Source organism: Perissodus microlepis, chromosome 7, assembly GCF_051167445.1.
Source record: "Perissodus microlepis isolate ML-2025 ecotype Zambia chromosome 7, ASM5116744v1, whole genome shotgun sequence".
Taxonomy (NCBI): domain Eukaryota; kingdom Metazoa; phylum Chordata; class Actinopteri; order Cichliformes; family Cichlidae; genus Perissodus; species Perissodus microlepis.
This window is the reverse complement of record NC_140467.1, coordinates 50,426,956-50,452,155: the sequence shown is the minus strand read 5'-3', so window position 1 is coordinate 50,452,155 and position 25,200 is coordinate 50,426,956. Positions and strand designations below refer to the sequence as shown.

At 39.5% G+C, this 25,200-nt stretch overlaps 1 protein-coding gene across 5 annotated transcripts in view; it reads left to right on the top strand.

Moving 5' to 3' along the window:
• The first annotated feature begins 3,172 nt into the window (after positions 1-3,172).
• The window catches only part of arhgef28a (Rho guanine nucleotide exchange factor (GEF) 28a), a 53,242-nt gene continuing 31,214 nt past the window's right edge, over positions 3,173-25,200 (top strand). For 4 of the 5 annotated variants that reach the window (XM_084935699.1, XM_084935697.1, XM_084935698.1 and 1 more), the window contains exons 1-9: positions 3,173-3,482; positions 5,867-5,921; positions 13,066-13,210; positions 13,299-13,664; positions 16,934-17,123; positions 17,433-17,622; positions 19,905-19,974; positions 21,543-21,589; positions 21,745-21,817. In XM_084935699.1, the coding sequence (XP_084791825.1) occupies positions 5,889-5,921; positions 13,066-13,210; positions 13,299-13,664; positions 16,934-17,123; positions 17,433-17,622; positions 19,905-19,974; positions 21,543-21,589; positions 21,745-21,817 (1,114 nt within the window). In that variant the 5' untranslated portion in view covers positions 3,173-3,482; positions 5,867-5,888. The remainder of the gene's footprint in view (positions 3,483-5,866; positions 5,922-13,065; positions 13,211-13,298; positions 13,665-16,933; positions 17,124-17,432; positions 17,623-19,904; positions 19,975-21,542; positions 21,590-21,744; positions 21,818-25,200) is intronic. The other variant, XM_084935695.1, reaches the window with a different exon arrangement.

Sequence of the window (25,200 nt, the reverse complement as noted above, 5' to 3'; positions counted from 1 at the left end):
ATCTATCACCGTGTTAAACTGCAAAGACACAGACGTTACAAATTCTGTGAGAGAAAACAAATACAGTTATTTGAATTATTGCCTTTGAAACCCCTGAATGATTTTTTGAAATGCTTTACATTTAAGAAATCAGAGGAGGATTTGGAGATTGAAGTTATGATTCAAAATCTGTTTTTATTGGACTGTAACTGAAATGTCTTTTCGGCTGGGGAAAAAAAGGCTTCATTGAAACAGTGTGATGGCAGCTGCGCTGGGACAGAAACCCTTCTTGTTTTGTTGTTTTAATTGTTTTAGGAAAGTGCTTTTGTATCTCAAATATTAGCGCCTTTGTTTCCTGTTGTTTTGAAGTAAAAAAAGTGATGGCGATGCTTCTCCCGAGGCCTTTTTGTTCTGTTGGTTTTGTTTTTTCAAGCTTCTAATGAGGAGGTCAAGGGTCCTGGGATGTCCATGAAGCTGCTCCAACAACACCAGGGGGTCTTGATGGAAAAAAAAAAAAAAACCCTTCCAGGTCAGTTGCACTGAGGAAGCTGTGCCTTGTTAAATGTGACTCAGTGAACCTCAGTGAGTGTACCGCTCTCGCCATCTACAGGAAACGGGAATTGCATGCAGAAAATACAGCAGATTACTGCACCTTAACTACTTTGGAATTTAGTGTATGACATTACAGAGGATGCAAGTGGAATGTGGTATGGAAAAGCCTCCTGCACAAGTGTTGTTTATTTTAGTCACTTCTTGGTTACACCAGCAGATGGCACCATAGTCTTATGAATTCTGAATTTGGAGCTTGAACTTGAGGGAGGCTTTGTTCTTCTTTCAAACTTTCTATAATCCTTTGATCACCCAATTAAGCAAGACAGCACTTTTTGGTGGACAGGGTGAAATTAGCTGATATTGCCAACTGTGTGAAAGCTGGACCATCGTTTTAGTTCATCTGCTGCTCATTATTAGTTAGTGGGGGAACAGGGTTTATGAGTGACCAGGGAGCAGGAATTGTGGGAAAGTTGTCTTCTTTTTGTGTTTCTTATTAATGTAAAATGCCAGTATAAATTGCCCTCCTCTGTGTGCAACTAAGATGAGAATCCAGCTGAAAATGAAAGAGGTCTTTTTCCCCCCGAGCCAGTTAAAAAGTAAGTATAGAGTCCCACACAAATTAAGCACTATTTTGAGACAGCTCTGTCCTTCTGCTATCAGTGTGCAATTAAATCCACTTGAGTTCATTTTCATAAAAAAGAAAATAACTCCTAAAGTAGATCGTGCAAAAATCACCAATCAGCTTACGTATTAAATGTGAGTTATGCTTGATACACCTGATGTCACTACATAAAACAGCTGTACAGCCACATTTATTGAGTCAATAGTTCATGCTAAAATACTAAAAAGAAGAAGAATCATCTCAAAGTCCAGAAAGGCCCTTTCATTTTTACTTTTCCCTCATGCACCTGCCGATGTAAAAAGTCTTGAATAATCAGGCCTCATGTTATCGTAAAGACCTCAAAGTAGCACATCACCTCTGTAGAGCACTTTACACTCAGCCTGTGAGCTTACTTGTGGTTTTAGAGTATTTAAAAGAAGAATGGGAGGCAGAGCCTTCAGCTTTCAGGCCCCTCTTCTGTGGAACCAGCTCCCAGTTTGGATTTGGGAGACAGGCACATCTCTACTTTTAAGATTTGGCATAAAACTTTCCTTTTTGATAAAGCATATAGTTATGGCCGGATCAGGTGACCCTAAACCCTCCCTTAGTAATGCTGCAATAGATCTAGCCTACTTGGGTTTCCCACGATGCACTGAGTATTTCGTCTTTATTCACCTTTTTTCACTGTTAGTGTGTTTATACATCACTTTGCATTGAGCCTAGTTTTGCTGGAGTTTTCTTCCTGGTTTCTTCCTTGGCAACAGTGGAAAGGAGGTTTTCCTTCCCATTGTTGCCAAGTGCTTACTTATAGGAGGTCATCTGATTGCTGGAGTTTCCTCTCTACTATTGTAGGGTCTTTACCTTACAATATAAATGGGGTTTGTGGTTGTGATTTGGCACTACATAAATGAAATTAAACTGAATTGAACTGAACTGAAAGCTAGCCTTGATTGATGAGGATACGTCAGTATATAAGATTTGTTTCAGCTGATATTGGCCATGTTGTCTGAAGTTGGCTATTGGCAAACAACATGGAATTTATCAGTGTAAGGTCATGGCCATTCATACATCCAGTCTAGCTTATAATATTAATAATACATTAGAATTCTGTGAAACACACTTCTCGTGTGTGTATTTATACTATATTTATTACCACGTTAGCTAATGCCAAAAGTAGCCACACACCAAAGTGCTAAAATACTCAGTGAGAGACTGTATTACAAATACAAAGTAAAAGTACAACAAAAAAATGTAGTTAATGTATCCAAAACAGTTGTCAGTAAATTTCTGGACTTTACTGTATCAGCCTGCCCGGTATTTAAAAGATCCATTATCCCTATCAAGGACGTACACTCTACAACTATCCAACTCAAGAAGAAGTTCAAAGAATAGTGATGTGGCATGTTAATGTTGTATTAATGTGTAAGGTGCATTTTAACATTGGGGCTGATAAAGTGGAGCAATTTTTTTTCTAAGGTTAATAATAATTAAAGTGTGGAAGAAGCGTAGTAGAATAAAAATGTGCTTTAATCACTTTGCATTTTTTCCAGTTATTATTAATCTCTAGCTGTCTTCCATCTGTCTCCCTCCCCTTACCCCCAGCAGGTATGGCTGTCCTTCCCTGAGCCTAATTCTGGATGAGGTTTCTTCCAATTAAAAGGGAGTTTTTCCTTCCCACTGTTGCCAAGTGCTTGCTTGAACAAGGTCGTCTGATGGTTGGGGCTTTGTATTACTGTAGAGTCTTTACCTTACAATATAAAGTCCCTTGAGGCGACTATTGTGTGAGAAAATGTAACTGAACTGAGGTGAATTGAATTGACTTTGTACTTACAGTCTTTTCACCGCTGCTGCTGTGGTTTCTTTGTAGTCGGTCACAGTGACATCACTCAGGCTGATCTCTGATTGGAGAAAATTAAAATGATAAACACTAAATACAGGAGCTCAGTTAAAGGAAATGTGGAATGAAGCATTAAATGTCATTACGAGTTCCCTATGCTGGGGACGTTACATTTATAGAGACGGAATTAAGCCCTGCCTCCCGGAGAGGTTTCACTCATGCTGCCCGGTCCTTGAAGGGGTGGACCAAAAAAAAAAAAAGGACAGGCAGCAAAGGAAAAGGAAAAGGAAAAACATTGGCGACACCTGCAGACTCCTAACCTGCTCTCTCTCGGAGCAAAAACGTGGAAACCTGAAAGAAGCGGAAAGAAACAACTCATTCGGAATAAAAGGTGCATTAATAAAGTATGTTTATTAGTCACAACTACAACGCGGAGCAGAAGCGAGCGGCTCAAACACTTTCCAAATAGACTCCCGGAGCGAGAAAGCGGAGGGAGGGAGGAAAGCGCAGCAGGTAATGGGAAGCTGATTCATCCTCACTCGGAAAAGTTCCGTTTCACGCAGATTTTTTTTATTAAAGCTTAAAGGAAGGAGCAGTGTGCAGACAGCGAAACTGTTTTCATGTACTTTTTAATTTTTGTATATATATTTTTTACTTGTTAATTGTTCACGTGAGGCGTGGATGGAGTGAAATGCTGGTGCGTTCACAGGTAAAAAGCAAAACGCGCTTTTTCCCCTGTCTATGTTGTCTATTCAAACCCGCTGTTGTGATCCCGGAGAGAGATAAATGATGTGTTTACTGACTGTATTTGACTGTTAAGTGCAGGGGTTTCGCTTCCTACTGACAGTAGCAGTGGAGATCATTTATTGTTCATAGGAGTGCTCACAATGTGTGCGTTCCCCCGTTTTCACTTCTTTGTGTGGCTGCTCCATGCATTAGTGTGAAAGCGAGGTTGCTTTCCTCTAAGTAATACCTTACCTTCCGAGTCCGATAACTCTAATTTACGGAGACACTCATAAATCGCCATACATCATTCATGAATTTGTGAGCTCTTTTATTAAGTTTAAATACGTCATGTTGAAAAGTGTGGAGTTATGCAGTTGTCATTCACTGTATGCATAAAAATGCTTTCGACAGCCTATTTTTGCAGCTTGCCATGTGAACGGAAATTAAATAGTTTAACCGTGCGTCATCTGAAAAAGGGCTGATGAAGACAGGGTTTACATACTCCCATCTATGTATGTCAAAATGCTTTCCAAATGCTTTTTGACAGCGTGCGGTTATGTGTAATCTTTTTTGTGTTTTCTCACGCTCTGTTCTGGCGTGCCTGGCCACGACTCATATCAGGTTTCTCCTTCATACTGAACAGTCAGACTGAGGACAATGAATGACACTAATGCTTCGCATAGTATTAGAAAAAAATAGACAATAAACGTTGGGTTTAAGGTTAATCCGTAGATGGTGGTGTGCCTTACTTTGGTTTCCTGGTCATCCAATCTTTGTTTTCACCTGCAGTCTATTCAAAAGTTGTTTTTGAGCTCGTGAAGCTCAGGTGAGGTCTTCCTTCTGTGTTTGGATGTGAGTCTTGTTTTGAACTTTCTATAAAGGGAAGATGAGCAGAACAATCGCATTTGTGGGCATTTAAAAAAAATTCTGTAATAGGATAGATTAACCATCATTAGTTGTACATCACAGTAGTGTAATCCTATGGATATAAGTAAAAAAAACTATATTGATGTGCAAATCGATTTATAATTTCTATGTAGTCTTTTTTTCTTTTTGATATCCTGTCTTTCTCCATTAAATTTAAACTACCATCAGAATTAGATCCTGCTCTATTCTTAAAAAATTAGCTAGAAATTAAAATAATCATTTCCACCACTGTAAATGAATTGACCTGCCCACCTTTCCTTTACTTACTTTTATATGGAAGAAGTGGCATAATCAAAAAATATTCAACAATCATTAAAATATGTGTATTGAAATCAAAGCCGAGAAGAGTATTCGGTTAATAAATTAATAAACATTAAAGCATGATTCCTGATTTTGGTTGGTTAAAAAAAACCAACAACACAATTTTAACCATAATTTCTTCAAAAGTGTGAAAACTTGCATACTGGTAGATTTTTTTTTAAAAGGTTCATCTTTTAAAAGCAGGAAGTACTTAATCTACCCAAAACTATAGCTGTTTTTTCATTATGGTTACCATAAAAAAAATCCTCGATATTTTAGCCAGGACATTCATGTGGCTTACTTTCTACAATTAAATGAAAATGTTCCTAACATAAAATCATGGCTACAGTTTATTCATGCAAGGGAGCCATTTATGGGTTAGGATTACATTAACATTCGGCTCATTTAATGGAATTTTTGCCTGTTTGGGACATGCAAAAAGTCTGCAGAGCCACAAGGCCTGCTGGATGTGCCCCAGCTGATGCAGATGAGTGTCTAGACAAAGCGCAGCCTGCAGACCTGCTGTGCAGCTTTGAAGTCATGCACTATTCACAGCTGAGACTGAAGTCACAGTGGATCAGGTGTTTGCTGATGATACAGTTACCCTTTCTACCACTGCTGTATCCTGTCTGAAGGCTATTGTTTTTCCATTCATGCAGGCAGCGAACTAAGCCCTATAAGAGTCTTCATCTTACTCACCTCAGGAAATGTTTTGAAACGTGGCACACAAAAATAGCAAGCGATCTCTTGGTCCTGACTTTGGGAGACAGTGGGGCTAAGAGGAGGGTCAGATCTTGGAGGTTAAAGTTTCACGCCAAACAATAACATAAGTGCAATAAATTTGGTGCAACATTCAATGCTTCAGTTGTAGCATGGCTATAGGTTACATTAGGCGGTGCTGTTATTAACCCGATGTCATAGTAACACCTCTGTTTTGTCTCCAGGTCTTTGGTGGATGGAGAGAAAATGGACGTGAACCAGAGGGAGCTGCCTTTATATGTAAGTGACTACCTCCTTTGCTTGTGTGTGTCTGAGGTGTTTGCATAATGCAGGGTTGTCAAACTTATTCTGCATGATGGTCCACAGTTTCCATTTCTGTCAAATACACATTTAATCCCAATTCATAGAAGAACAAGAAGTGCAATTTGAACAGAAGGTGTCTATTTTTTACATGCTTAGTCTGAATTCTATTCTATATGGAAAGTTGCTGTAGTAAATAAAAGAAATTGTCATTGGTCATTGCCCAGACTCTCTTGCAACTGCAAAACTGAAAGTCTTCATTAATATACAGAAAAAGTTTTATTTATTTTTCTGTGGACCCATTGTAAAAACAGAAATTTCTACAGGCGATAGTAAAAATTAAAAACAGAAGATTTTCTGTTCAAGTTTATCTATTAATTACTCTGGTGTAATATGAACAACAATGGCAATTTGGGGTGGGGTGTGTGTGTGTGGGTGGGGTGTTGGGGTATCTTTATCAGTAAGAAAAGCTGTAAAACTTCAACACAGTTGAAAGTACAAAATCTATGCCCTCTTTCATATACTCCAAAGCCATCAAGTGGCCCAGATTGAGGTCTTTGCCAGGCTGATACTGACCCCAAGGCCTTATGTTTCAGGCATGATTTTTTTTTTTTTACCTCAGCAGAAGTGTTTCCCTCCAGCTATCCTCCTCCTCTCTCAGTCCTGACTCTCTCTGTGTGCACTGGTTGACTGGTGAGCCTTGTGTCGCAGGTGAAACCCAACCCAGCAGGGTTTCAGTCCCTGGGGAAGCCAGGCTCTACACAGCCGCCCACCACATGACAAGGGCTTCTGAAAGCATGGCTCCCATAGTGAACATGGGACTAAGAATAACAGAGTATTCTTGGCTCTTTAAAAACTACTGATTACACAAGTTTAAAAAAAATGTGGATTTTCTTTTCTAAAATTGTCAAATTATTGCCTTTTCAACTTTTTTGTTTTAACTTTTGGACGTTTTAGTTTTGTTTCGCCATCTCTTTCTCTCTTTTCCTTTTTGCCTCTTTCACTCTCTCTCTGCCTATTCTCCTGTAAATGTGGAAGCCTGGGTGGGCCAGTCACTGAAGCGTTGCCAGATTTCTGGTAAGCAGAGTGTCTGCTTGTTTTGCTGTGTCACCAGTTTGAGAGAGGGATGGTGATGGGGGTGGGGGTCGCTTCGAAATCGTTGCCTCCGTTCGCTCACAGAATCTGATGGAGGGCTGGTCTCGAGGCCCAGACATGTGAATCATTATGGGCGCTAGAACTTACACATACTAAGAGGAAGTGGTGTCTCCACCCTCAGAGGACACAGCTGAACAGGAGCAACTCTCAGGACTGAATGAGATCCAGATTTCAATGCTGGGCTTTGTGTAGACAAGCTGTGGCACACTGCTGTGATATAAAGACTACTATTGTAGCATGCCTAGTAAAGTTTTATGGCGCACCTCCACGCACGCAACACAGTGTCATGCCCATAGCAAATACTGATGGATGAGATCAATGGAGAAGTGGCTGCCATGAGTTGGATGGAAAAAGTGTTGGGAGTTCCTGTGTGGAAGGAGATTTTATTGAGCTGTAGTTTAGCTTCAGGTTCATGCGAAAGTCATTTTGTTTGTCCAGGTGCATGATTGAATTAAACTTATGCCCCTGAAAGAAGAATGTGTGGCCATGTTGGTGAAATGGAAAGTGCAATTTTACCACAACAGAGGCTGAACTAACTACGTTACCAGTTGTAGCAACACCAGCAGCTTGCTTCTTTCTTGGTTTGCCACCACATTCGTTCATGCTTAAGGATCTGAAACTATTAATGAGGCTTAAATGTGATAAACTAGACAGCAGATTTAAAAAAATCCCAAAATTCTGCTGTTACTGCTATTATATAGAAATCTGCTTGACATATTTGTGTTCTGGAGGGGTAAATAGTAATTTTAACATTTTTTGTACATTATTTTATATTTTCCAGGTCATTTTAGTTTTGGCTTTCAGAAATGAAACATAAATAAATTTCCCTAACATTTGTTATGTGCAGTTATTTATTTACACATTTATGCTGTGTCTGACTCTGCTGTCTCAGAGTGATGCTGAAAAACTAGTTCATGCATTTATTACTTCCAGGCTGGACTACTGTAATTCATTATTATTAGGATGTCCTAAAAACTCCCTGAAAAGCCTTCAGCTAATCCAAAATGCTGCAGCAAGAGTACTGAGCCTGGTTCTGCCGGAGGTTTCTTCCTGTTAAAAGGGAGTTTTTCCTTCCCACTTTTGTTGTGATTTGGCGCTATATAAATAAAATAAAATTGAATTGAATTGAATTGCTTGTACCACGTGGTTGTTATGTTTGTGGTCTTCCAAACATATGTGGTTCCAACAAGGAAGTTGCAAAGTGCCTCTGCTGGACAAACTATGCAATGTTAACATTCATAACATAGCTGAAGGGTGTTTTCACCTGGTTCCCTTTGTATTTTAAACTTGAATTTACTGGCTATTATAAATGCAGATACCAATTGATTGGCAAATAGCTAATATTGACAGATGATAATAAGAATAACCCAGGTTGATCCTGATACCATTATGGTACATTTTGTTGAAAAACAATTCTTTAAAATTGGCTCCATTTTTGTAATCTAGATTATTTTCTGTAAAAACGCTTTTGTATTGGCACATGTCAACATACCTGGCAGAACGATACATCTGTTATAGGCCAGTATCAGTTGTTAATATCAGCATATACTCACACATACACTTTATTAGACTAGAATAGCCTTTTGTCATTGTACAACAAAATTGTGGTTAAATATTTTTCTAGCAGAGGATGGTTTTGAGCCATCGACCTTTGGGTTATGGGCCCAGCACACTTCCACTGCGCCACTCTGCTTGGGACTCAGACTCACAATCCCTAATTTAGGGATTAGGTCACTGGGGCGACAGTACGCTAGGTGCACTTGGTCAGCTGCTCATTAATCCAAAAAGCAACTCAGGACATGTAAACATGGTTAAGATGACCTGCTGGGTTTGAGCATCAGAACTGGGGAGGCAGGTGATCAGACTGGTTGTTTGGTTGTAACCCAGCGGCCCCCAACCCCCGGGCCACGAGAGTTAAGGCTCGGTTGTTAAACTTATGGTTTTCAGGGTTTTTTTCAGTTTTTATCGTTATTTTTTTTAGTTGTTTTTATCGTTCCCTGGGTCTTTTCCCGTGTGTTATGAATGCATCCTCCTTTTTTTGGTACGGGTACTGATTTTATTTTGTTGTTTTTATTCGCGACACCTTAAAGGCTGGTCTGTGACAAAAAAACGGTCCGTGGCCCAAAAAAGGTTGGGGACCGCTAGTTTAACCTACAACATGAAGAATTAAAGCTTTTCTGAAGGCAAAAGGGGTCCAACTTAATAGGAAGGTGTACTAAGTAAAGTGGCTGGTGAATGCATTGTTGGGCTCTACTTAAACCAGTGCACAACTGCTTGCAAGGCTCTTTTTTTTCCTTAACAGCAGCTTTTATCTCAGTGCAGTACTGCCACATTTTGACAAATGAAGATAGATTGGGTGTCCCCTTATTACAATGTTTGTTAGATTGCGAGTGTGGTTTGTGTAGTGTAATGGTGGTTTCCTTTAAACTAGCAGGTATGTGTGTGTGTAATGGTTTATGGGTTTTTTTCCCCTTTAAGTGCTGTGATGATTGTGTTTGCTTTTCACATGTCAAACCAACAGAAAGACTCACGTTTCCAAATATTTATTGATGCGGAACAAGAAAGTTGTCCATAAAGGATAAAACAACATTACTTCACCAAATAGACACGCTCTCCTATTACAGCTGCTTTCTCAGATGTCGTAATTATTCATTTCAGTACTTCTTGAGAATATTATGTAACAGCTAGTCTACCGACAGGACTTTTCTTTGAGATGAATGGTTGTGGCACTGCACCAGCCTCTTTTGACATGTAGACTAGTTATTAGTATCCCATTTGCACAGCAGATTAAATCAGAGGTATGTGTCTCAGCTGAGCATGAGAAAAGGCCTTCAGCACTAGCTGGTTGTCACTCTCAAGACTCTGGAGTTTATGTTAGTTCAGATGTGAACAGCCCATAGTGTCGCTATGGTAGTGTGTGACGTACTGTCACATACTTGTGGTTGGACAATTGTTTTGCTTAATGTAATGCCTTTGTGTGTGAACGTTCATGAGCATATCATCTTAGAGCATGTGGAAGTAAGTGGAACGGTGGCCTCTGTTGTTCTTTGATCAAATTAAATAGGCTATGAGGGTTTATAGTGACTCTATGATTATAGCAGACTCCATTGCACAGTGCAGTTTTTCTTAATGATACCAAATGTTATTTGTGTTGGTTATTAAACTGAAATAACTGTGTTTGAGAGCTGACATCAATAGGTCTTTGCACTGAGGGGAGCTAACTGTTATTGGAGCTGTTTTTGTTGTTGCGGTGGCACTGATCTTACTCCCCTGACGTCACCCGTGTGATACACTCAGGAGATCATGGCAAAGAGCTGTAGAGCTGACAACTACAGGTTTCCTGGAGACCGGGCAGCAGATTTGATGTTGTTTTTCCTCCCACCCCCCACACTGAATGGACAATAACATGCGGAGGTTATAAGACCATCTCTCTGGTGTATCATTGGATTTAGTGTTTTAATAAAAATAAACATTAAAAACAAAGCACCCCAGTTGTTATGTCACACAACAGCAAAAGAACCTTGTGGATTCATAGCAGGCATATATGAAAAACCTTGTATTCATAAATAAATATACTCCCCGACCTTCAAACTTGTCACGTGGAAGGCATGAAGTAAAAAACCACAAGGTGTTGAATATTTCATTGTTACTGGATCAGGTTGTGTCATGACGGTGCTCTGGAAAAAAGGCCATAGATCACATCGGTGTGTTGTCATATCACAACCCCAGCCAACCTCTGTTCTAATCTCCAAGGCTCAGGAGGTACAGATTTGTCTGATCAAATTTTGCCCCTCTTAAAGTAATATTGTCTGAGGCTATGGGACAATGTTGAGACAATTGAGTGGAAACTATATCCTCTGTGCAGGATTCAAAATGCAATCAAACAATATTGTGTGATGTGTCTTTTATAGACATTTACAAAGGAATACAGTATAAAAAATACAGAAAACTGCACATAGCATTAATATCTAAATAAATTCTATTACATTTTTTTGTAAATGTACTTTTATGAATGACTCTTCATGTGGAGTTAGACTTACAGGAAATAACGAAGGCTACACAAGCAGCAGGATGAAGTCTTATCTTCTGTTATGCGGAAAAACAATCAGAGATAAGTGTGCACTAAGTGGTACTGCAGCTAACCGCTGAAAACGGAGAAACTGCAGCTTGAGTCAGACCTGTTTATCACTTCCAAATAGCAGCCTCGCAAACAACAGGAAGATAGCAACTCTTGAAACCCCCAAGGGTTTCGAAAGAACAGGGGTAAAGGTTAGAAATTTGACTGGAACCAGATTTTAAGTGCAGTTGAAATGATTATAGACTTTTTGTTTTGTTTTTTTTTTGTTTCCATGGGAAAGATTGACCTATACTCGCATGTATAGGTCAAAACATGTTTGAAGACATAAAGTGTCCTGAGAAAAAAATTCCTTGAAAGTGAAATCACTGCAGGCACTGCAAATGCATTAGAAAGTGACATGTTTTAGATAAGAGTATTGCACACAATGTATCTGGAACGTCAGAGTCCGGACAAACTGTTTGCCGACTCTCTTATGGAGGAACATAATACCAAGAAGATGAATTCCAGTGTTGAGCTATCTATACTGGCACGAGGACAGTGTTTACAGAGAACAGTTGTCCTTCCAGCATATTCCTGATTCGATGTCATTGTGTTTTCTTTGCAATGTATGAGCTGGAATGCAAGAAAACCTTGGTGGTTTTTGCTGGTGTTTGTGTACAAACAGAATAAGTCAGTGCCGTCATGTTTCCTGCTGATATCCTTAAAAGATGGTAAAGTTATGACAGTCGTATAGTCGGATAATGCAGGAAAAAAGGCTAGAGTGGGTTAAAAAGTAGAATCTCTTCATAGGATAGATTGTGAGAACTTAAGAGCCCCCGTTTTCTTCCTGGGAAAACACAACAGGAGGGTTAAGTACAAGGAGTGCAGTAAAAGTTGTGAAACTAAATCGCCCATTTTTTGCCTTTTTAAGTTCAGGTTTCTTACAGTATAGGTCACACTTAGTGGCTCGGTCACACTAGATTTAAAATAGGATGGCCTATTTTTACATTTTGCATCATAGGAACAACTGGTGGTTTCCCAATAATTGCATAAACTTTTTTTGTGTTTGGTGGTATTATTGTAGGGTCTGCCTTACAATATGAAGCGCCTTGAGGCGACTGTTGTTGTGTTGTTGTGCTTTATAAATCAAATTGAATTGAATTGAATTGACAGATTGTAAGTAGTTGCAGTGATCATTTGGTCACCAAGAAGTTGAATGACAAGCCACAGGTTGCCTGGTGGGAGGCAACTTGTCTCCAAACAGTCACAGTCTGACTTGGACTGACTACAAACACACTGTGACAGATTGGTAAAGATTTGCAGATAATTGCTGTCTGACTTAAAAACGCAGATGGATTGTCAAGATGAGCACAAGTCACCTGGGACAAGTTTCTTTGCATATGTGGGCTTGATTCAACCGGTTGCCAACTGACTATACAATCAAGGTTGCTGAGCATCTGTGCCATTTTGTCTCTAATTTTGTGAAGGAATTTCTGAATATATATTTCAAATACATGAGGTTCTGGCTGGACTCTGAATGTAAGTAGTTAATGCAAATTAATGTTTAGTGAGAAATTCTGTGCATGTTGATGGCAATAGATTCGCAACAAGTTCATGATTATCATCGATGTATCAGAGTTAATTGCTTTGTAATCACATTCTCTTGCACACTGACAGCAGAGTGGCTCTGTCTTATTACTGTTTTATCACTGTCTTGATGCACAAAAGTTGCTCTGAATGGCAACTGATTGCAAGTTCTCGCAAACTTGGTACACATCTTTGAAACATCATCATTGGACTCAATCGCATAAGTTGGTGATTTCTACCCAAAGTGATAGAATATTCTTCAGTTCTACTAGAAATCATACTCAAGGGTGATAATATTGCCTGACTTTCTGTTTCTCAAACCAGGGACAAGTGGAGGCTCATGTAAGGCTGCAAACCAGAGTTTCTGAACATGCAGATTTCTACATTGTTGTACAAGGCTCTAGACTTGCACACGTGATTACAGCAAAAAGAGCCAATGATGGCTTGAGTCTCTGCTTCACAGTTCCAGGTATGTCCTTTAGTCGACCACTTTGGCTCTCACGTTGTCATCACTTCCTGCTTTGATTTTTTTAAATGATTTTCTCTATATTCCACAGGCCACAACCTTGAGGAAGTTGTTTCTGTCACATCCTACTTTCACATTGAGAACAAAGTCAAACCTTGTGAGGGGGAAGCGTCCTTTAAGTACGTCAGGGATGATGCCCAGGAAGTAGCAGAATACCTAAGTGAAAACAGAGACCAGCTTGACCCCCAGAGCTTCTTAGAGATCCTGAAGAAGTTTCCTTGTTGCGCACAGGGAGCGGATGATGAGCTCTTTGTTGAACAGTTAGCTCACCTTGACCAGGAGGAGGAGATCAATAAAAGTTCAGCTGATCTTTGGCTGCTGGATGAGAAGATCACACATGCTTTGGCTAACATGGATTACCCTCAGCAGTGGAAAACAGATGGCCAACCTAAAGAAGGTAATGAAATGAAACGTCCAACTTTAAGTCGGAGGTTAGTTTCTAGAGACTTCAGTAACCACTTGCATCTCAGGTTTCTACCTCTAAAGCCCAAATGTGTTTTCTTATTATTTTTGCTTCATGTTCTTTTTCCATGGTAGAATAATTGTACAACACACATCTTTAATGACTTTAAAAAGTACAATTGTGGGTACACAACTTTGAATTTATTTTGAAGCTTTCATCCACACCGGCTCAAATATATACATGCTTTGACTTTAAACTTTTACATGGTGCTGAAGATTCTTTTATGTCTTTTAGTGTGACAAGGTGAAGGCCTATTAACATCTCGTTAATAATCATGATTCACTACAACTGTTTTTTTTGCCAGCATAAAAACAATTTGTTTGACAGCACTCATTAGATTGACCAATACTCTGAAAAATGGGAATGTCCTAGTAACTCAGTGAAGATCTAAGAATAACGGTAGATTTACACAAGTTGAGAAGGTCTCTTGAAGCCATTTCTAAATAATCAGAGATTGCAAGATCATTAGTTCAAACAACTGTAAGCAATCACAAGTTTTTTGGATATGTTGGCACTTGCCAAGGTCTGGAAGAAAAGCCAACCTGTCAGCCTCAGATGAGAGGAAATTGGTTAGAATGTTCAAGAACAACCCAGGAACCACCAACTCAAGCCTGACATGACCTGTAAACTGCAGGAATACCAGTCGCTGTTCACAGTGGAACGTGTTTTGCCATCAACAAATGAGAGGGCGCTGATAAAGGAAATCAACTAAAATTTGCAGCTGCCCACATGGACAAGTCAAATCCCTTCTGGAGAAAAGTTTTATGGGCATAAGACAGAAAGATTGAGCTCTTTTGTCACATTGACAAGAGTTTGTTTGGAGGCAGGTAAGGTAAAGGTAAGGTTTTCAAACCCAAGAAGACTGCAGTAACTGTCAAGCACAGTGGTGGCAGCATCATGCTTTGGGGCTGTTTTGCTGCTGTGGTACTGATACCAACTGAGTGTTACAACAGGAGAGTGATACACAATCCCAAATACACATCAGAAAGGCTTTTACCAATTCTGCTAAGAAGAGTGGTCAAATATCCATCCAAAATTATGCTACAAGCTAGTTTAAGTGTCTGGTCAATGTGCAATTGTTATCGGGAAATTTAACCAAATACTGTTGTGCCTTTGTGCTTTAGAGAAAATCCAAAATAAATGTAAACTTGTGCATAGATTTTTTTTTTTTTTTTTAAAAAGTAAGATCTATGCTGTAAAAATATTCCACCCTGGAAAAAGAAATTTTCAAAAAAATTATTAAAAGCTGCAAATTAGCATGATGAGTGTATGGAAACTTGGTCAAGTTTAATATAATAAGGTCAGTCTCTTAGCTGTCTAATGATGCCACTGAGAGTGGATATGCCTAATATCATGACTTCAGCCACACAGCTCTGGCTGTGAGTAGAGAAACCCCACCTACTTGCCAGTCAACACTGTTAAAAAGGGGCAGCCAATCAGAAAAGTTGACCTTAAAGGGAAATATGGGGAAACTGTTGGTTTCAGACAGAGATGAAACTGAGTGGTTGCAGCAAGTCTGGTATTAGATAATATAAAAAAATAAATAAAACATTGTGCTAGAAAGGAGCACACAAGGTGCCTACTATCTTCACACGTTGATATCACAAAAGTAAAGTTATTGAATCATTTGGAAAATATTTTTTTGTAGTTTTGAGGAAAGGAACGTATTAATCCTTCAGGTCATTATTGCTCCGGTGCTCTGGTGTTCAGTGGTTTCAAACCCAATGAGATCTGACTGTGCGGCTCACCTCAGTCATCACATGATTCAGAGGACCAGGCAGCCAGTCGGGCAGAGGCTGGTTTGCTCCAAAGACAAAGTAATTATTGCCATTATTCTTTCTTGGTCAGATTAGAGTTGTCCTGCAGACCTCCGTGGCTGCTAAATCAACTTCCACAACCCTTTGCACTACACTCCCATTGCTAGAGTTTCTGGCATCTAGCCTTAGATTGAGTTATTTATAATGTTTTGTGCTATCCTTTGTAATGAAAAGGATTAAAATGCTCAACAGTATAACAAAATTTTAATGAAAATAAGAAATTAGGAATTACATATCCTGGTCCAGCTGTTTCATTATGCCTTTACAATTCCAGACTGTTTGTATTCATCATAAGCAGGAAAAGCAAATGAGACTATAGGCAGCCTAAAGCAGCATATTCACATGTAGTGCTAAAGGCTGCATTCAGACTGTGTGTGTGTCCTTTTATTTGACAATGCATGTATGGTCATGGTTTGCTTGAAAAAAAAAAAAAGCAAATGCTGATGCAAAGCTTGGGTGTGGTGCAAATTCAAAGTAGCTCTTGGCCCCCATAGCCATGCGGTGCACTATTTGCAATGGCAACAATTTGACAATGACGTGCTTGTTTGTTGAACTTTGCATAAAGAGCATGTGCAGCATTCGCAGCCCTCTCCAAACTGGGTCACAATGTAATGGCACCATTGTTGAGGCGGCAGGACATTTCAGTTCATTTTGGGGTTTCAACAAGAATTGGAAAGGAGAAGAGAAATAGTTGAATTCTTCTGCACATTGTTTCTGCACTGGAAAGATGGTACCATGGTAACTCTCACCCACAGACGGGGGGAAGACCCAGAAGATAAACTCTTTTTTAAAGTTTCTTCCTGAGCTTACAAGACGCCAACGATGTAGAGAGAAGGATTTTACTGGTGGTTTTTCGCTTGCTCTTTCCTGCTGCCCTACATTAGACTACAGACTGTTAAAAGATCAGTCAGTCATAGGGAATAACGGCTGCTGACATGTCCTCATACTCATTGTTTATACTCCCTTATACTCCAGTGAACAGGAGGCTAGATCCAGCAACTGTGTCACAGCAGGTGTTTGCTTAGGAAAGCATTTGGTTTTAGTTGGCAATGATAATATTCATATAGTGCATACAGGCATAACGCAGAGTCACTCATTCCTTATATGCACAGTGCCCTGCTGCTGTGTTGATGCACTGGAAGTCTATTTGAAATAGCAGGAAAAGTTCTGGATTCTTGAAGCTAATACCGCTTTTGATATTTGGGATTTCCAAATACATTCATATTGACTAATAGTCATTTTTATTTACATGAACAAATCACACAAACAATTCTGACATTGATTACTCAGAAGACACATGTTAAGAAGGCTGTTTTACCTCCTCGATTAAAAGATTATTCAGTATCTTTCTCCCTCCAGATAATTCTCTCTTTTCTTTTTCTCCAGCTGTCAAACCTCATCCCAGAGAAACCCTTCTCCACGTTGCGGTGCGTTTGGGTTTGGTTCACCTTGCCCGATTCTTAATTCACCAACCAAGAGGTCAAAGGGCATTGACCTTACCCAATCAGGATGGAGACACACCCCTCCAATTGGCTCAAAAGTCTGGACAGCATGCCATGTTCATGCTGCTAGCAGCGTAAGACTCTTATTATTTTACTATTGTCTCTTTTCGACTATTGAAAGGTAGTAGTATTTTCCTTTTGAAGGTATTACTGTAATATCGTAAATAATTGCTTTATGAAGTAAATGATGAGTAATGATGAAAAAAATTAAGATGGAAATATACACAAAATGCACATGCATAAAATGTCAGAGAATTTATTTTAAATATGATAAACCTCTAACATTTCCACATGCAGTAATAACATTGTAAAGACTGAGCTTGAGAAGTATGTACAATAGCTGATATATTGGGGATTATTGTAGTAAATCTTTTCCTCATCAGCTCTCCAGGTCCTGCAGTCAGCCCTCTTCCTGGTGTGTGGTGCTTGTGGTCCAACAGTTCTTACATGCTGAGGTTCTGTCCTGGGACCGACTCTCTAGCCCTCTCTGTGAGGCATACCCCGGGAAGCTCCCCTCAGGATAGCATCATGGTCCTGCGAGAAAGACTAGAAGACTTCAGTGTTTCTAAAATGGTGAGAATAAACCACAGGGGATGTCTGTTAAAAAATTTAGGGAAGAAAATGCAAATGACTGTTCCAATGCCTGTCTGTGCTTGATGTAAAGTTAAGGCCATATCATAAGTTTAGTAAACCCTTGTGTAAACACTCATGCTCTTTAACAATCATAGGTTTTGATAAGAGTGAAGCAGTAAATACATTACCTCTGCAGTACAGTAAAACGAAGGGCACGAGGGAAGAAAATGAATGACGTTAGCTGATGATAACAGGCTTAAGGGGATTACCTTAAAGAGCGAGAAGCCAAAGCAAATTGTTTCAGGCAGAGGATAAGCTGAGGGGTCGCATCAAGGCCTGTTATAAGGCAAATAAGGATTATTTTGAACTGTGGATCATGTGAAACTACAATAGCAGTGTCCACGAGTTTAAATATGGAGTTGAAAATCAATATAATGAGTCCACCTTTAATGTTTGGACACACTTGAAAATCCTTTTGTGAGCTAATAAAGCAAACAATGGTTCGACCTCTCCAATAACTCTGTGACCTGCTCCCTGTTGATAACCCAATCAGACCACTCAGGTCATCAGGTGCAGCTCTTAACTATTCCCAGAATTAGATCTAAGTGAGCTGAGGGAGCTTTCAGTTAATGTGGTCCTGTTCTTTGGAACATAATGCCTGCTGACCTGAGGTCAGTTACAAATGGGTCTACACTCAGAAAAACCAATAGAAAGATTTTGAGTTTCTGTTCTCACAGGCTTATAATTAATATCTATGTGTGGACGTGTGTGTGGGTGTGTTAAGTAGGGCTGGGTATCGTCACTGATTTCTAGAATCGTTTCGATTCCGATTCACAAGGTCCCGAATCGATTCGATTCGATTCGATTCGATTCGATTTGAATCTGGGAAATTTTGACTCAGTCAGAAATATTATAATTCTGATCACGTATCAGTACATTTCCATATTTTTATAGCTTTAAAAACAAAGCTGACACTTGAGACTTTATCAAAAGTGTAAGCATCACAGCAGATGCCTTTGTGTCAAAGTAGCTGAGGATAAAACACAGAAAAACATGAAGGCAACTTTCCTTGCCTGGGATTTTATAGCAGATAACCTTAAAAATATTCTGCAGTAGATCAAAAACGAAAGAAAGTCATCAATCAACATATGAACATTACCTGATGCTGCTGAAGTGAAGCAGAGCAAAGTTACAGAGGTTTGATTAGAGACACAGCTAAGCATTTTGCAATTTTGCATAATTTTAAAAAGTTTAAATTTGTTCAGTATTGAACAGCAGAAATGAGGATTTCTTTTTGGAAGTAAGTAAAAGGAAAAAACAGCAGCCGACAGCGCTGTAAACAACGGTAGACTTGTGATGAAGTGTGATTTTATCGTGGTGGAAGCAAAACAGCAAAAGTAAGAGGGAATTTGTGACGATGTTTATGTGAAGCGTAGTTTGGATCTTCTTTTGCTGCTGGTTCAGTCAATATTGTTTGGAGAGAGATAAAAACCTGCAGCTTCAGAATCAGCGCAAAAAGGGCATAAACACAAAGCTCGGACCCGTTGACGGATCAGAATCAGCGAGCTGTCGGGTTTCAGCCCCGACCGTGTCCGTGCTGTCGGGTGAGAAAGCCACATCTCACTGATTCTGATCCGTCGGTGGGTCCGCACTTTGTGTTTACGTCTTTGTGCAGAATCCATGTACCTGCTCTTTTTTACTGTTTTAGCTGTTTGGTGGTTGTTGAAATTTTGTGAGGTTTCACCTGAGATTCTGGCGTTTCGGGCAAAATAAATTTATATTAAAAAATCAATTCAGGATCGATAACACGTTATCCAAGCTAGAATCGATTTTAATTGATAAATCGATAATCAAAACCCACCCATAGTGTTAAGCACATTGAGTTTACATGTAATGAAATGTGCTCTATAAACAAAATTGACATTGATATTGAAATTAGTGTAATTTATAGCAAAAACAAAGCAAAGGCCGACCTACACTGAACTTCACATCTGAAGCAAACGCAAACAGAGACATTTGACATTCCTGGATGATGAATACGCAAATAAAAAAACATAGCGATGTTAATAATGGATGTGTGATGTTGTTCATGCAAAGTTTGGTTCAGATTGGCCCATCTGTATGTGAGTACATATGGACATACATCCATACATAGTTTGTATATACACATATTATAGTAAGACTGCAGTAGTGACTAAATAATTGTACTTTATCATAATGTCATGTTTCTTTGTACAGTTAATGGCAGTTTTAATTTACTCAAACATCTGTTTCTGTCCAAGATCAATGTGCTCAGAGCTGATACTGTGGTGGGCAAGAGGGATACAGATGAAGGTGTTCAGACTAACATAGGTAAGTTCTGAATTAAACTCAGTCTAATGTGTAGCATTGTGGTCAATTTGTGTTCATAATATCAGAGAAATTGATTACTTTCAGGCTTTTATCTGAAAAATATTAGGCCAATGTTTATCCAGCCTTTCGTGTACTTTGCATGGGGCTGGTCTCTAACCACATACATAAAATGTGATTAGGAAGAGCAGCTATGTCCAACATATCACTGTATCCAAGACGGCGGGATAACAGGGCAGCATCCACAAACCGGTGTCTGTTCCTGTGTATTTTTATGGATTAATTCCAAATTTATACGTTAGAAGATGTAATTACACACTAATCAGTCTACATTTATGAGCACAGCAGTATTTCTTCTATTACATAACCTCAAAATGCAGCTGATTGTACCTTTAATGCAAGTCTTCACCAAAAATGTTGGATTAGAATTATGGATTTTAGAATAAAGAATGGTCTTCGACCGTACTAATTGACAGTAAATATAAGAAATAGCTTTAATCAAGTTTGTCCTTACCCATGTTATTACTACAGAAGTAGTGGTTGAGCTCAGTCCACACCAAAGCAGTGTCTTGTCCCATATTACATGGACTTTCCGGCTGTGTAACAAAACTAGCAGTATAAAGACTTCATCCCAGGCTCTGAGAACCTGTAGCGGTCATTTCTAAACTGCTTTCTGATGCTTTGTAGCCGAAACAAAGTGTTTGATTTGTCAAAAATAACAATCAAAGGATTTTGCAATAATGAAAATAATAATTACTTACAACCCTGCTATTGTCATCACACTGATCTGCGCGTGCGCAAACAGCTCATGCGTGTTGTCTGCCTGCGGTGGCATGCAAGTTTGGAGACTTTACTCTGGAGCAGTGGAAAAATGAACAGCCACAGATTCACTTGAGCAAACAATGGTATGATCAGACATCCATCACTTAGGACCTAAAGAGACTAGAAAAACACTTTCAACAGACACCATAAAAGGCACAGCCACTGCACATCTGAGCCTTCAGAGAAAACCGAAGAAGCACATTGTTTCTCTTTCCCTGCGGTGACATGTTCAGGTTGGCATGCAGACATGCAGAGAGTAATCTTTGCTAATCTTCGATGCCAGCTGCGAATTATTTTCTATCATTCTATATCTATGTCTCACATACACACACATACACACACACATTTTGTGTTTCTTCAACCTGTGGCTACTCTTTTTGGTAACCATAGAGATGGCAGGTGGCAGTATCGACTCATAAAGGGAAGCAGGAAGTGTACCACGGTATTGACCTTAACCCCGTCGCGACTCTAGCAGCCGTCCATTAATCCTCTTGAAATAACAGCTCCACAGTAGGGAGCTTGTGCTCTTTCTCTGGACCTGCTGGTTTGGACGAGCGCAAAGTCTGATTGGTTAGTTTTCCATTCCTGGATAGCAGAGTCACATCCAGAGAACCTGATGTTGTGCCTTCCACATAACTCTCTTTTTTAGAGTAGCAGCAGCAGCAGCAGCAGGAGGAGGAGGAGGAGGAAGATGAGGGTGTTTGTGTGTCAGGCTTCAGCTTTTGGTTAAGTGTTTTTCTTTTGCACAGGCATCAACAAGGAACAACATGTGAAAGAACATGTGCTCGTGGACAGTGTGAGTATACATACATACGTTGTAGATGTTTGCAGATTTGCCACTTATGGTCATTCCTGGTTTTTGAATGCAGCCATATGCATTTATGACTTTTTCAAGTAAACTATATGTAAATTTAGTGAAATGGTGTGCATGCTTTTTGTGTTTGCTTAAAGGTTTTTGAAGAGCAGCTCGTCCTGTCTTTAGATGACGATGATGATGAAGAAGAGTACTCATCCTCATTATCTGGTAACTCTCTTCTCTTCTCTTCTCTTCTCTTCTCTTCTCTTCTCTTCTCTTCTCTTCTCTTCTCTTCTCTTCTCTTCTCTTCTCTTCTCTTCTCTTCTCTTCTCTTCTCTTCGACCTCTGCTTCAAGTATTTTCAGATGATTTATTCACTGGTCCAACGTCCTGGCCCAGCAATCACAACTTTTTATTTTCCATTTTAATATTACGGCAATAACTCTTCAGCATCTGGATTAAATGATGAATGGGTAATCCATAAAAAATACAACAACATATTTGTGGCTGCACTGAACAGCGGGGTGTGGGAACAGAACATATTAAGCTAGTACAGAAGCCTGGGGAGGAACTGTTTCTCTCGTGGTCTTAGCACAATATGCGAAGCTCTGTTTTGAATCACATCATTGGAAATCGATGCGGTTGCTGCTTCACAGGCACAGACAGGGATGGGCTTCTGTATTAGGCACAGAGGTGGTATTCGTTTATTAAATGGACATATTGTCCTCCGGGAGTCTTTGGATGATGCTGGTTGTGTCTTTACCCGCACTGGCTCCATAATGACTCAATCCAGGGGTCCAGGAATCTGCCCTGTCAGTGGGACAAAGACAGGAATGGGGTCAGGCTTGTCCCACTCAGACTTTGTCTGAGCTATGAGATGCCCCCCCTCTGGTTTGTCGCCCTGCCATCCCCTCCCCCGATTCTCTCCTGGATCAAACAGTAGAGCTGTGTACTCGAAGCAAGAGGTGGAATGTTAACAAGCTAAAGTGTCCTCGGCTTACAAAAGCTGACATTTCAGATAAGACACATGCATTTACACTGATTCCCTTTTAAATCCAACATCTACTCAAGACTATATAAGCTGAAGCTCATCGGCTAGTAAAAAAAAGTTGAAAAGGATGCTTAAGTGTTTCGGGTGTCACCACGGTTACTGCGAATGCTAATTTTCCTGTGTGATGCTGTGGAAGAATGAAGAGTTTGTTGTAAACTTTGGAGAGACTCTGGTGCTACTGAATGGCGCTTGTAAACGCTGTATAAATGAAATTATGTGTGTGCGTTTACGATAAAGTGTCGGCGTCAAGTAGTGTCGCGTGAAAAACACGAGGCATCGATCCCATTGTTTTCCACAGATTGCAGATTTCTCCTTATATTCCTCAAGTTCTTAAACTCTCTTTTGGCCTGAGTGCTTTAGATGGGATGACAGTGTCTTGGGGCTACTGTGGTGAAAAAGTGTCATTTGGAGTTATTGTTTTTTCCAGATCTGTTGAAATGATCATAACAGTTTCTCATGTTTCACTGACATAACTCAGCGGTGGCAGTTATTGTTGGAGCTAGCTTGTGTTACGATTAGTCTACCAGCCGAGACTTGTGCTGCTTGTGTCTGTCACCATTAGATCCAGTACTGGAATCTTGGTTCTTTGTTTTTGCCTGTGTGAAAGGTTCTATTTAAAGGTCACAGCAGATACATAAAAACAAGATAAAAGTCATGGAACTATATGAGAAGTCTGCCTTGTATATTTGAGCTCCATGTGCGCTACTTGTATGTCTTCACTGTGTGAGAGCAGCAAAGAGGAAATGCCTCTGTGATGCCCAGGATTTCCTTTACATTAGTGCAGCCATGGCCGGTCCAGACATCAAAGTCTGGGTGGAAAGTGCACTCATCAAGGAAGGCAATTTTCCACGTGTTTAAAATAAAAATGCCAACCACCACTCCCTCACAGTTGCCCAAGTAATTATGTACACTGTACATGTTCAACAGGACTTTACTTTGAAACATTGTTCAGGCTACTTTAAATTTACTACATTTCATAGCGAAAGGGAAATATTGTGCTTTTTAAATACATTTAACGGTCACATTACTGTTGTGTTTTTGGTTTTTTGGTTTTTTTTTTACAATATACAGATCATGTGGCAGGCATTATAGTGTGTTTATTTGTATAAATACATGCAGAGTTATACAAAGAAGCTTAATCCACCTTACCTTTAATCTAAACCAAATGCTCACATTTGCTAATTAGCACTAAAGACAAGATTCATCTGAAGTTAACTGGAAACCACTAATGTAGATTAGAAAAGAAGAAAAAATAAGCACTGATTCAAATTCTTTACCCAAGTAAAAGTGAGAAATTACAAACTCTGAATGTGGTCAGATTAAAAAAAGTAGCTTTTTGGAGGGCATCTCTACCAGCTATTTTTGTAAAAAGTAAACTGAACCTTGTGCTATATTAATACAGTAATTAAATAATTAAATGATATTAACACATGAGAATACAAACTTTATTGAACAGGGAAATGAGTACAGTCCAACATTAAAGTGGGATTTCACAGGAAGGAACTATTCTGAGCTCTGCTCCTGTTTATTATTGTGAGCTGTTTTCTTTGTGTACATGCTGTGATCAGCTGACCTATGTTGCTGCTGGTCTTTGTGGATTTACACAACTGAATTGAACAAGCTGTAAGCAAATTTTTCACGAGCTATCTTCTCTGATTTCCGTTCCCTACACTGGCAGTGTACTGTTTATACTGTCATTATACTAGACAGTATTATAAAAGTTGAATGAACCAAAGCATCATCATCTTAAATTCAATTTAATCTCTGCTACCCTTTATGTAAACCAACTCTGACCAGGAACACCTCACCGGCTGTGCACCAGCCCAGTACAGTGCTTTACTGTATTCACATCATATACGGATCCAGTGTCATATTTTTAAAAATGAGGACATTACATCCTTTGTCCGGCCCGTCTTTCTACATCTTTTTCTTGCTTACATCTTTCTCCATGTCTGAGTGAAGTTATCTTTTCTTCCTGTGAAATGCAACAGCTGCACCTTTAGCTAGCAACACACTGTGTGACAAACTGCACACAAACAGTTTGTGTGTTTGCTGATGTGTGTTGAACTGTTAGTGACACTGCATTTTAAATTACTTAAAATGCTTAAAATGCTTGCTCCTCCTCCTGTAGTACTAGCTAGATGCTGAAGTACCGTGACCGCAACTTATGTACATCTGGACTAAAAACGCCATTCCAGATCATTCTGACCCATTTTAACTCGAGCATAGTGCTATAAACGGTGCATAAATTTTTTATATATTTGCCTTTTTCATCTCTGTGTAGGCAGAAAGCCCTTGTAATGGATACACCAATGAGACAGTCTTTCATGAGCTATTGTTACCTCCATCTAGACTCATATTGGTTTAATGTTTTGAAGTGTGGAGTAATGGTGAATTGTGCTGTTCTACTTAAGTACAGTAACCAAGTATTTGTACTTCATTACCTCAAACCTCTGGTCAGTATACTAGCTTGTTATCACCCACAAACCCCTCAGGGAGTCACTGAGTGTATCTAAGGCGACCCCTTGCAAAATAAGGGAGCTGCTGGGACCATAGACACT